The 13,500-nt window shown below is 41.8% G+C and overlaps 1 protein-coding gene across 3 annotated transcripts in view; it reads left to right on the plus strand.

Annotated features, from left to right (window-relative positions):
• The first annotated feature begins 10,206 nt into the window (after positions 1 to 10,206).
• The window catches only part of sorcs1 (sortilin-related VPS10 domain containing receptor 1), a 213,371-nt gene continuing 210,077 nt past the window's right edge, over positions 10,207 to 13,500 (plus strand). For all 3 annotated transcript variants that reach the window (XM_085410921.1, XM_085410919.1, XM_085410920.1), the window contains exon 1: positions 10,207 to 11,021. In XM_085410921.1, coding sequence (XP_085267047.1) covers positions 10,329 to 11,021 — 693 coding nt within the window. In that variant the 5' untranslated portion in view covers positions 10,207 to 10,328. The remainder of the gene's footprint in view (positions 11,022 to 13,500) is intronic.

Raw genomic sequence — 13,500 nt, forward strand, 5'->3', positions numbered from 1 at the left:
TTGCTCATAGGGGGTCATATGATTGTTGGGTTTTTCTCTGAATGTATTATTGTAGGGGCTACCTTATAATATAAAGTGCTATACAGCTAGTGCTATATAAATAAAACAAAATAAAATTTAACTACAAATAATGGATTCACTAACATATGCGTAGTGGTAAGAACAAAAAATAGGCAGGTGCAGATGATTCCACCAGGAATCATGTGGTCAGGAATCACTTACTGTTGTATTGTAGTCAGAGATGGGCAGTAATCTGATTACTTTTTTCAAGTAACGAGTAAAGTAAGGGATTACTATTGCAAAAACGATAATTAGATTACCGTTACTTTCCCGTAGGAACGCTGCGTTACTGCGTTACTAAAACCGTGATTTTTTTGCGAGTGTCTCATGACAGTGACGTAAGCGAGTGCGCCGTTTGTGACAACAGCTGTGTGCAGATCAACAGTGGATCATATATCGAGTGTGGGAGAGAGTATGAGCGTGCAGCGTTTAAAGCGTGGAAGTACTGACCTTACTTTGAGTTTGATTCCATAAAAAGTGACAAAAACATTAGCGTCCGCTGTGCGTGGGAAGAAAACTTCTTTTTACAGCGAAAAAAACCCCTAAACTTCCAAACAAGCACCGAGTAGCTACGACGTAATGGGAAACTCACAGAGAAACTCGCGGATTCTTCCACTGACCGCTGCATCACACCTGCACCAGGGTAAACCTCCGCCTACCCCACTCCTGCTTTACAGGTGAAAATAGAGCAACAGGACCGCTGAGTCTTTGACTTTATTTATTTTCTGCTGTGTTTTACTTGCATCTATTTGAAAGACTGAGTGTAAACACAAAAAATATTTTATTTTATGTGCTGGAATGTGCAGAAAATAGGTTTAAATGTTAAACTAATTTCTTCCAGTCAGAGAATGTTGCATATAATAAAATTTTTGTTTGATGCATAAAGTTAAAAGGTTAAAACTAATAAAACAAGTTTTAAAAAGAGACTTTTCCATTTGATTACATTTTGTATGATGGATTATGTAGAAAAAGTAGAATTGGGCTGAAAGATCTATCGCTTTATCACCTATTCAGGTTGTGAATCGTGTTTTTAAAAAGTAACTAAGTAATTAATTACTTTTGAAAATAAATAATCAGTAAAGTAACGGGATTACTTTTTTGGGGAAGTAATCAGTAATTAGTTACTGATTACTTTTTTCAAGTAACTTGACCAACACTGATTGTAGTGCAAGAAACACCTTAGTTACACCTTAGTTGTGAGGAGGAACAATAATAATTATTCTGTTAGAATCATATCATGCTATTAGGTCTTTAAGGAATGTACCTATGGATCTACTGTCGTTGTAATATGGGTGTGCAATATAACATTAAAGGTTTCTGTTGATTGAACCCTTTTACTTTTATTAATGTAAATGTTACTTTAAGTGCTGCGTTCCTACTTTTAATAGATAACATATCTCGACTGAATATATGCCACTGCTTAAATTTAGCAGATCGGAAATATTTTGATGATCATTGTATCTTTTGTGTTTTTTGTATTCTATATGACTGTAATCCTGATGCTTCTTCAGACAGGAAGTAGCAGAGAACAGTGAAGATGTCCAGCATGATGCAGGAGAGAGATGGAAAGACGGGCTGACTAAAGGTAGATGTTGTAGACTGCTCTTTTTGCCCCACTACATTAAACAGCACAATCACTCATTAATAAGCTTCTGCATCACTCTGCTGCAGTATGTTTTAGTGCACGTATTCTATTTGATTTGGTTATTTTTATTTAAGTATCACCCGTGTCTGCTGCAGGGCAGCGTGTAATGTAAAGGTGATAACAACCCTGCGCTACAGATGGAAATCCATCAAGCCAATGATCCCAGCGAGTGAGTATTTGGTGAAAGTGAGTCTGTGTGTTGTGAAGCCATCTGAACAGCTTATAGCTTATAGCATTTAACTTTTTTTTTATTTTCAAGGGCCTCGTGATTATTCAATACAACTGTGTGTGAAGTGGTGCCGTCTATTTCAAATAACGTCCTTGCTTGAAGAGCCAATAAGCAAAAGAGAGCCTGAACAGTCTATTCATCAAAAGTGCGGCGTCTTCTGGAGTGACACTGTAACTCACATTTTTATGAATAAGTTATTTTGAGCACAACCGCTGAGGTAAACAAATCAGCAAGATGAGCTCCATCTGCAATAAAAGAATAGTAACAGATTGTTCATTTCTAGTCTACTGACTCCACGTAGAAGCCAATGCTGTGCTCTGCTTTCCCTCTGAAGGTCGCAGGCACTTTGAACATCCAGCACAGTGGACTGAAGATGAGATTAATTAATAATTATTGTTGCCTCACTCTGAGGATACTGGTAATGTTCCCGAGGAGCAAATATTAATATTTCAGCCCCGGTAGGAAAGCTTTTAAAGCCGTCATTCATTTGGCCCTTCGAATGGATTAAGAAGGATCTTGTTCTACCTCTTAACCCACCTTTTTTCAAACTTTTTTTCCTTTCCTCTTAGGGTTGATATGAGAACTCAAAACGTTAGCAGGAAACTGCAGTGACAGCCTCAGAAATGCACCCCTACCACTCTGCCTCTTTCTAACAGAAAGGCCAGCCTGATGAATAGAAGCTAATGGCTTATCTGTGCCTGAATAAAACCTGGTGGATAAACAGCAGGTGGATTTGGTTTCTACTATGGATGTCAGAAGCATAGCTGATTATGTGTTCAATCACCAGTACTTCATGGAAGAGTCATTTCACCCCTGCAGGATGTTCAAATTGAGGGAGGGCGGGTTTCTAGAAAGGCAGAAGAATCTGGATGCTACTAGTGAGAGCTGGCTTTGTTAGTGAAATATGCACAGTATGAATGAAGTCACTGTGCGATGAAATCCCTCCTTCTTCCTCTGTTGTTCACTAACAATTGCTCTTTCAACAGGACACAGTAGTTGCTTCTTTGGCCTGTTAGGTATATTGCAAGAAAACTATTTGCTTCTGGTGAAGTCTGGTTGAGATGTGCCCCCAAAAAGTGCCGCTGGAAACTGGGCAGAGGGGAATAAAGTACTCTAAGATAAAGTCCAGTGTGAAAGCAATGCAAAAGAGCAAACAAGTCATCTGTGCACGAAGCTGTCAGAGAGTTTTTCACATGATGCACTGCACAGTTGGATTAACTCTGTCAAAGGTGCTGGTGCTGGATTACAGTATTACCTGGTATCAGATTGTTTCGTGAGCCCTCACTGCTTTAGTTTTGGGTTTATCCAGGACGCCATCAGCGCCAGGACAAAGTTCCAAAAACTGCAGTTCTTCAAATGTCCACTCACTCTAAAAGTGAGTCTCCTGTGTTAAGAAGTTCAGCTTTACAGCAGCTGTAACTAATTGCTGAAAAGCAGACCTCGACCCACCTCATTTAATTCACTTAACTGGACTTCTTGTTCACTTTTAAGTTGCTGGTGTCTTCGGCGACCAGTTTCTTGCAGTTTATTGTTATGTTATTGTTATGTTGCACCTTTCCCAAACTGCTAGCTGACAGTCTGAGCACTTCCAAATATGGTCACTTGTATGGTCAACAGTGAGGATTCAAAATGCAGTTATTGCTTTTCACATGTAACGGCACTCCAGAGCAGAGCTGCGTCATCCGGTTTGGAAGCAGAATCCTAACTAACTGCTGGTCTTTTTCTGTAGGTACTCTTTCTTTTTTTTTCTTCTTTGTGAAAAACTGGCTTTGATTTAGGCTGCAGTCTATTTCTCACAAACTCATACTGCTATGGGTGGACGGTTTTGCAATTAATGGCAGGCTGAGACACAAACATGCCAAAAAATGTTGGAAATTGAAAGATGTTGAACTCAGATGTTGCACCCCTCTCCATGAGCCCATGGCAAACTGATTGCTCCTGACCCCATGTCTGCTCCCTGCAGTGTATGAATACCAATAAAGTCTGTGTTACTGGGAAGCTTATTTATCTGGAGTAACTTTCCATTTCAGTTGAACACAGGCAATATAAAAGAGCCATTTACTTAATCTCCCTACTACCCAGTGCCAACCCACCCTCTTCTTCCTTGCTTGGCTTCTGTTCTTGACTTCCTTCCTCTTTTCAACTCTTGCTTTTTCACCTAAAAAACCCCACACACTCAAGCTTAGCTTTTGCATTCACTGGACTTTTGCCTCTCCTTTTCTTGTTAGGAATGTCTTTAGGCTGGAAAAAGGGACATCCATGTTTGTTCCACTGATTCCAGCTCCTGTTTGTGATACAGCTGGAAAGCTTTTACTGGGCTGGGAGTAACCTCAGGAGCTGACCCAGGGAGGGGGACCAATGCTGTAAAAGGTTTGGCTTTATGAGTCAGTGCTAGTGTTTAGGTGAATGGCTGAAATAATGTGAGGCTTTGAGAATGATAATAGGGACTCTGTGTTTGCTGTGTTTCACATATAATGATGTGATCTGAAAAGCCAAACAAACACCAGGCTGCAGTAGGACATTTAAAAATAAATGGACATTAAAAATGAAAGTATATTAAAAAAAATCACCTGCATGATGCCATCTATGACTGCAAAGCAGCTACATTCCTATCCCCCGCATGCAGACCAACATGTTTCATTGTCAATGATGCAGACAGAACTTGAGGCCTAAGGTAACACATAAAAAGAAAGCAGCAGAAAAATGGAGCAAAGTCTGAACCTCAAACTGTATTTTGTTATTTATTTGAAGCTTAGCTAGTTTGGTTAGCACACTACAGACACACACACCTGATAATTACATGTACTAGAATTTCCTTCACTGAGACACAAACGTTTGGATGTTGTGCAGAGCGAGTGGAGTGGAACGAGCTGCAGAGCACGGTGGAGTTTAGGTGTGACTACACCTAAACTGCAATTAGCCAAGTTTAGGTGCAGTCACAACTGTCAAAGTAGCTCTGCTGCTAACTTTCAGCTTTACCAGTATCTACGCAGATGATTGACCTGCTTTTAAATCAGAATGAGTTTGTGTTACTTTTATTGATCTTATTCCTTACTCAAATATTCTAATTTTAATGATTCTTTTTCTTAACTCTTCTCATGTCTCCCTATGTTTTTATTTCTTTTAATTATCTTAATTGTACAGCACCTTGGTTAACGGTTGTTGTTTTAAATGTGCTATATAAAGAAATTCGACTTTGACTTTGATTACCTTGGTGGCAGTTAAATAAGTTGCGGTTCATGTCCCATCTAGGTCAGGTTAATACAATATAACCTACTTGGTTAGGAGAACAAGAACGGCCCGATTAAGCACACGCCCGACTTGACTAAATCATTCAGAGGAGCTGAGGTGGGATAGGCTCAATCAGTCAGCTGATCTCAGTCTGACTGAACTGCGAGCTGCCTGCTGACGATCAGATTAAAGGCAAACAGATTCTATACCAAGCAGAACTTCCCAGAGAAGATACCTGCTGATGTCTGTGTTGGTCCAAAACTCCTGGAGGATTCAATGGCACTTATTATAACACTCGTGTAAATCTACACAAAATAGAACTGAGGCTTTGATTTCCTAAAATCTATGTGGTCACCAGTGGCCCAACTTTATTTAACCACACGCTAAAATAGCAGATTTTCATAAGCTACACGATGTTGCTCTATCAAATGAAGTATTATACACTTTGGTATTACAGTTTTCTGTTAAAAACTTTCCTGTTTGGGTGTTCGGAACAGGCAAAAAACTTCCATAACATGGGGTGGACGTTAATTGAACCCTTCCTCTACTCTTAACCGTAGGTGGGTTTCCAGTGACACGGTGGGTGTTAAAAGGTTTTTTTTCTCTCCTCAGATGAAATATTCTGAAGCAAAGAAAAGGACAAAAGTGTACCTGTCAAACACTTACACTCTGCACTGTGTAAGTGCAAAGACCATTTGAGTAGTTCCACTTGCCTCTGGAAAGGCTTAAAGGCTCTCAGTCATGCTCATTTTACTATGTTAGATTTTTTTGAAGCCCTGCGGTAAATTCCCTGCCCTCATTTTTCACACAAGAACACTTTTCTCTGATTTCTGAAACTCACCACCTTGTTGTGCATTCATAGTCCAAAGGGATGCACACAAATCAGACAGCCCAGGCCTGCATATTGCCTTTTGCAACATCCTCAAAAATCCATCTCTGCTATTGGCAGGGCATCGATTCCCTGTGAATGGATGGTGAGTCCAGACAGGGACAGGAGATGATGTGGTGTGAGACGGTTACAATGCACGCGCACGCACGCACGCACGCACACACGCACGCACACAAACGGGTTGATAAGTGTCTGCTAGCCATGTGGGCCCTGCCCATTGCAGCACCATTAATCCAGTACAATATGTCTGCCTAATGCTGTGTGCCATGAAGAAAGGCAGCACTTATCATCTTTAACGTCTCTGGTAGAACATGGCTGGGGAGGATCGGTCACAAAAAAAGCAGAGAGGGTAATTTAAAGGGCCATTTCATCCATATTACCAAAGAACAATATTGAGGGTGAACAGTGAAGTGCAGGAAAATCACGTGTATAGTTTAACCAGAGTAATACAGAATATTTCAGGTCGATACTACAATTGATGTCTGTGATTTAAAAAAAAAAAGATTTGGCGTGTTCAAAACAAATAGGATTATACAATATTCATATTAACCCCTTTAATGTGTGTTGTTTTAAGGGGATATTTGCTCTCTGGCACACAAGCTGTGCCGTCACAACACTGTTTCCTCATTACCTTAAAATAAGCTTGTGCTGCAATTTATTGTTACATGGGTTTAGTTTATTCTCGCTGTTGACGTCGCTCTCCATGACTTCAGTTATGGAAAGGTGAGACTGGTATGCTCTCACGTAGAAATGATTTTTGGTGAGATTCAGGTGAGAAAAATATAGGTGCATTCATTATGAAACAACTTGTGCAGACTTCTTTTAAAGACAGAAATTTTCCGTAATGCTAAACTTCAGACAGGAGTCTCACCAAACAGCTAGGCAGTTCTTGAGGATTTCAGAAGAGGTAAAGAGGCAACCAACACTCCAAAAGGCTCATCGAGCCTGACCGCCTTCAGGCATTTCTCAGAACAGTCAGAACGTGCAGAGTTTGACTGTTAAGTCACTGGTGCAGGTTAGCAGTGCAAACTGGCTTCTTTTCTGCTTGTCATGAACCTCCAGCCCTATTGCCATGGAGCAGTGGTGTATTTTTCTTGGCAGTGGCACCTATCACTTAGGAGACGACTGCAGTCAGTTGTGCTGATGTCAGAGTTTGGATGGAGTCCATGCCAATCCCAGCCAGGCTGATGGGGCAGAGATGTACAGGCTTGTAGGACTGTGTATTTGTACCGGCACTCACTTCCACAGTGGAATCACTGTCAGTATCTTCTCTCTGTAAGTGCTCTCTGGTTTGTTTTTGCCCATCTTGCTTTCAGCTTTGTGTTAATATTTAAAATGCCTGTTTTTAAATGTGGTATTAAAAGAAGTGTGTATCTGTATATCTGTAGATATGAAACATTCAGCCAGTTTGTTAACACGGTCTATGTGGACAAGCAATTGAAAAGTAATGTAAGTAGTGTAAGGGATTACTTCTTTTTTTTAAAGGTAATATGTAAATAAAAGTCAGACACTGATGCCAACATAAAAACCCATGATGCTGAAATAAACAAAAAAAAATTTTTTCCTGTATTTTGGGGACTATTTCTTTTAACCACGACCGCTCCATATTCTGATTCTTATTGTGAGTATTGTTTTTAGAGCTAGCCGAGGTTATGAACGGGTTACATCTCAGTATATAGACACAGCCTTTGTGGTCAGTTATGCTGGACAACGTGAAACAAGACTGTTTCAGTGACACAAACTCTAAACTCTAAACTCACGGTGACTCTATGACACAGACAACAACAAGAACATAATGACTGGAGGTTTCTGACAGAAAATGAGCTGAGGGGCTCTACCAGCGCTTAAATAAACAGACAGAGAAATACGACCTCCAAGAAGTTGGGAAGCTGCGCAAAATGTAAATAAAAGCAGAATTGAGTGGTATGCAAATTTCACAGTATGACACAGAAAACACATTAAGGCCGTTTAAAATGAGACATTTTACTATTTCCTGAAAAATATGAGCTCATTGTAAATTTGATGGCAGCAACATGTCTCAAAAACTTTGGGATGGGGCCAAAAAAGGCCGGAGAAGGAAGTGGGGCCGAAAAGAAACAGCTGGAGAAACATTTTGAAATTAATTAGGTTAATCGGCAACTGTTCGATTAAATGATGGGCTCTTAAAGGAGCATCTTATAGAACCAGTTTCCCTGTAGTAAAGATAGACAGCTGCAACAGACTGCAAATGTAGACATTTTTGGGATAACATTCCTTAACGTAAAAATCTTTGATTATGTCTTCAAAATATCATCCAAGGATTCAGAGAATGTGGAGAAATCTCTGTGCGCAAAGGAAAAGGCTGAAAATCAATATTGGATCCGTGTGATCTTCAGGCCCAGACATGATTCTGTCATGGAAATCACTGCATGAACACCTCCAGAAATCACGGCAGTCCCGACCTTTCATCATCTGACAACATTTTGAGCATCATGAAACCAAAGATATGACAAAAAAGACCAAGGACAACATTGCTGTCCCTAAACTCCAGCAGGAGATCTTCTCAGGTCCCCGATGTTTACAGATGATTGTTAAAAGAAGAGGGGATGCTACACAGTGGTACGTGGTCCTGTCACTGTTACTGTCATCAAATTCAAAATTAGCCAATATTTTTAATCAAAAATTTAGTATTTTCTGAGTTTAATAGAAAATAAAGTGGAGATGGAAATGAATCAAATGAGTTTCTTTAAGCCTGGTTTATTGGCAAAGTGCATTAAACTGTGAGTGCAGGGATCATCTAACGAGGATAGCTTCTTGTAACTAACCATGAAAACTTCAGGATCAGGACCTTGGAGAGTGCTGCAGGATACATTTTCCCACCGTCTCTGAAGGTTATAGCGAGCTAAGTGGATTGTTTATCGGGTTTAATAACCCCATGAGCAACAATATAACAGTAAATGCAAACAAATAAAAACAAATATAGCTTTAGACAGTTTAGGAAGTCTAAAATCATCATCTGATATGACACTGTTAAATGGCTTGATTATGGTTCAAAGCTCGGAGAAATGAGATGATTTGCTCTCAGGAAACAGTGAAGGTGGCTCTGAATGAGCAGCACTGCACTGTTATCACCCCAGATGGGTCCTTATCAACAGAAGACTCTTTTCAAACCCAGTGAGTTTATATTCAGCAGCTTTTTCAGAGCACGTGACACAAATATGTTGGGAGGAAGCGTTTCTCTACACAGGAGTGTTGTTTGGCAATACTTCAATGAGCCTTTACACTTTAATCTGTCGCCTTTAGATATTTTTCCTTGTGGTAAAATTATCACATCTCCAGGCACAATCTGTCCATTTTATTCCCTCATGGCTGTAAAATAGAAAGCAGCCAGCTGTTGTAGTAGTCTGTGGCCATTTGTATAGCCTTTGTGCTACTAAGTGCTCATCCTTCAGTTATTAGGCACAGAGACCTGCAGGGTCAGATAGAAATGAATGTCCAGCCTTGTCCCACTCGCCCCCTGTTGCCTGACACTAAACCATACCCGATGTCTCCCAGAGCATTTAAATACTCATGACTCAGTCCACACTGAGCTTCCCCGCAGCTGGACTGGTGCGCACAGTAAACGCAAACACATCCTGGAGGGGTGAGAGATGTATGAAGAGATGCAAAGTGTAAAAATCTCATGTTCCCGCGTGGGCTGCTAAATTCTTTATTGCTGTTTAATAAGTCATGGAATATGTCATCCGTGACTTAATTGGAAACATATTAATACGTTCCAATTACCCGAAGTTCCCGCTGAGACCCGAAAGGGCCCGATCCAAACAAGTTCATCACAGGTAAAATAACTCAGTTTCATTTGCTAAATTAAGAAATGTGCAACAGGAGAGAGGAGAAAAAAACAAGCTGCAGCAGCTTCCTCTAAAAATGTGGCTGTGAGGAGAAATAAAAGAGCAGCAGAACAAAATGACTGTATCACTGACTGCTTTAATTATAGGCTGCCATATGCTGGCAAATAACAAATATGGAGAAAGACAGTCGCAACATTATCCTTCCATCTCTCAGTCTGGATCTCTCAGCTCCTCCCCCATGCGCGCGCGGCTTCATTTGATCAAATCCTTCAACTTGGACCACTTAGGCTCAGCCGCACTTTTTACAACACTGCATTTGGGCAACGCCACAACTTGCAGCAGTTCCTCTTCCAGAGCCGAGCACCAGTTTACACCCCGAAAATCAAGGGAGGACAGTCGAGGGGGAAAGGACATCCAGCACCCACGGCATCCTGCGCACCGCCCGCGATGAACGGGGAGGTCATATTTTGCCCAAAGTGGCACCGCGCGTTTTGGTTTCTGCTTTTCGCGGTGCCCTGCTTCCTTCACGCCGGCGAGGCTGAGATAACTTGCCGCTCATGCCAGCCTGGAAGTAAGTGGCTCGGACAGGAATTACTGCTGAAATTTCACACGAGCGAGTCCGCAACAGGGTTCAGGGGACAAGTTTTTGGGAACAGTGAGCGGAGATTCGGGGCCGCGAGTGCGGAAACTCCGCGGCTCAGTTGCGCAGCTGGGTCCGCTGAATGCGCTCGAGCTCGGGTGGAATACCCGGAGACGAGCCTCAAACGGAATACACGAGATCTGCGCGCAAAAGGCGAACTCGGCCAGAGCGAGTTTACGCAGATGAAAGTTTCCAACGTGTCGGCGAGTGGCCAGAAGAAGAACGGCCGTGTCGAAGGTGTGAGGAGGCGCGCCAGGAGGAACAGCCACGGGGACAAAGTCGGATCCTCCCGTTCGGCCCAGAATCAGGACCGGGGAGAGGCCACGGGCACGGTGGCTGGGCGCAGAGTGGCGCGCTCTGAATTGCGCTGGAGCGGAGAGGAGCGGAGAGCCGCCGGTCCGAGGCAGGAGGAGCTAAAACTTAACAGTTCGACGTTCGCTTTGACCGGAGATTCGTCTCACAACCAGGCTATGGTGCACTGGTCCGGGCAGAACAGCAGCGTAAGTGATTCACTGTGTCAGCTTAAAGCATCACTGGTCATATGCACGAAATCACAGCAGAGACAAGTGTGCGCGTAGGCTGGTCGCCATCAGGTGGGCACACCGGCCTCAGGACAACCAACGGAGTCTCCGCTGCTTAAAGTGTGTGTGTGTGTGTGTGTGTGTGTGTGTGTGTGTGTGTGTGTGTGTGTGTGTGAGGGAGAGAGAGAGAGAGAGAGAGAGAGAGAGAGTACAGATCCCCACTTCTTAATTAAACTGTCAGGTCCACATAGCGCTTTGGGGTCCTTAGGGACTAAGTAAAGCGCTATACAAATACAGGCCATTCACATATGTAATAATCTACACATTTCCACACATTTCATGGTTTAAATGAAGGATCTGAAATTTATAGAACACAAGTCAGGAGTCCTAGCCCATCATTTCCACAGGAATCTTTTAACTCATGGTATTTGAATCTCATATCAGGCCTAAATGTGCACGTGGTTTTGGTCTGGTGGGCAAAGAATGACCCCTTGAAGAAGGTACAGAGACGGGTTGGGGTGGGAGTCCAGGGGCTTTATCTCAGGAACTTCTGCAGTCTGAGCAACTCAACTGATGTCGGGATAAAGCTGTTCGTTTTGAGCATCTGTGGCCAGAGGGCAGGATTTTTAGGTAGTGCAGCAGGTTGTGGGAGAGGTGAAGCAACTTGAGCCTCCCTCTTTTCTCTACTGCTGACAGGTTTCCTGAGACACGCCAGTAAAAGGAACTGCAAAGTCGACAGTTGCATTTGCTCGTGGGCCCTTTCTTTTAATGGCAGGACTGAGGAGATTAGGTTTGACGGTGTTGCAGGTCACGGCTGGAGTTCCTCATGAGGCAGGAGGAAGAAACTGCAAGTGCACCTGTAACAGGCTGCTTAATTATTGCTTCACTTCTCCAAGTTTAATATGAGGATGGAGCATATTTACAGAGCACATGACCAGCAAAGCTTCTGTGTCAAGTCTCAAATAAGGTGTCAGATGTTTCAGGGCATCCAGAGTAAAAAGTGTGTTTGTGGTTAGACCCCATTCCAAGATCTAAATTAAATACATATTTTTTAAAGTGTCTCAATCAGAATATTGTATTTTTTCCTGTCTCCTCTTTGCCTCACACGAGACAACAATTGCAAAAACAAAAATGACATATTTTCATAGCATAGGGCTAGGACACCTCGCAGGTTTTGAGGGTTAGCAGTGGGGCTGAGTTTAGCTGGACAGTGTTAGAGACTATTTATTTTGTGTGATAAAAAAAACAACAAATGATTGCATAGAAAAAGTGGAATTCCTTAAATGCAGTTCTTTTAGGATTTGCACTAAAGTGTTGGTATTGGCCTGCTTTTCTTGCATGGGCAAAATATTTACAGATAGTGGTATTAATACCTCAAAGTTTACATACTTTTTTATAATTATTATGAACATTTCTCTGTTTTTTAACCGTAACATCAATTTAAAGTGAAATCAGTTACCAGAAAAAGAGAGAAACCTCCTCTAGACCAGAAAAAAAGGTTATTGATCAAAATGATTTCAGGTGTTGATGTCAGCTCAGAATTTCACAGCTGCAACTGTAACATTTTTAGGGTTGCATTTTTTTAATTATTCATGAGAAAGCGTTATAATGTCTCTTGATTCCAAAATATTCCTTTTCACACTAATGCGAGGGAAACCAAAACACTCACATAGTTACTGGATTTTTGATGTTTTTTCTGGAATAATGACTGAAGACATATTTTTAAAAAGGTTATTATTTTTTATGACATCCTAATGGAAACATTGGCTTATAATTTCTGCACTGCTTTTGGTATTGAAACTTTGGTCGAGACACACTTTGGCTTTTCTTTTGTTGTGTCACCAGGATGAAGAGTGTGTCTTAATTTTGTGGGTGTTTCCACATCGTGGCCGTTGTCCAGGTGATGACGATGTCAAACGTGTCCTTTGCCTCGGTTCAGCTCTTAGAGCAGGTTCACACTCGTCGCACTCGTGGAATTTTAAGCCATTCACTTAACGGCGACTGAATGTAATTGGACTAGAATTAGCGTTCGGGTCCAGCTGATGATGCTGGATCCCAACACTCAGAGTATCTGGAGAATGTGGTGTGAGTCTACTCGGACATGAGCTGGCAGTGGATGTGTCATTCCTTGCCGTGTCGTCCACATTTTATCGGAAGCTCCCTTTTATGCAGCATTTTTGCTCCCTCTGTAGAGGGAACAAGCAGCGGGTGTAGGAGGAGGAAAAGAGCTCAACACTTTGTCTCGGCTCGAATCTACGCACGAATCAAAACCTATACAAATCATGCTTTATCTTAGCGTAAACGCTTTTTAAAAAAAATAATTGCTTGAAACTTTAATTAACATCACGAGATGCGAAGAGAGACTTTGGGAAGCTTAATGAAAAAAATCACTAGAGCACAGTTCAAATATATTCATCTGCTGTGAGCACTGATATCTCAACAAGGCTGCTTGTTCTTC

The sequence above is a fragment of the Rhamphochromis longiceps genome, linkage group LG6, assembly GCF_057381845.1.
Source record: "Rhamphochromis longiceps isolate RC_006_pf linkage group LG6, R_longiceps_female_GT1.1, whole genome shotgun sequence".
NCBI classification, from domain to species: Eukaryota; Metazoa; Chordata; class Actinopteri; order Cichliformes; family Cichlidae; genus Rhamphochromis; species Rhamphochromis longiceps.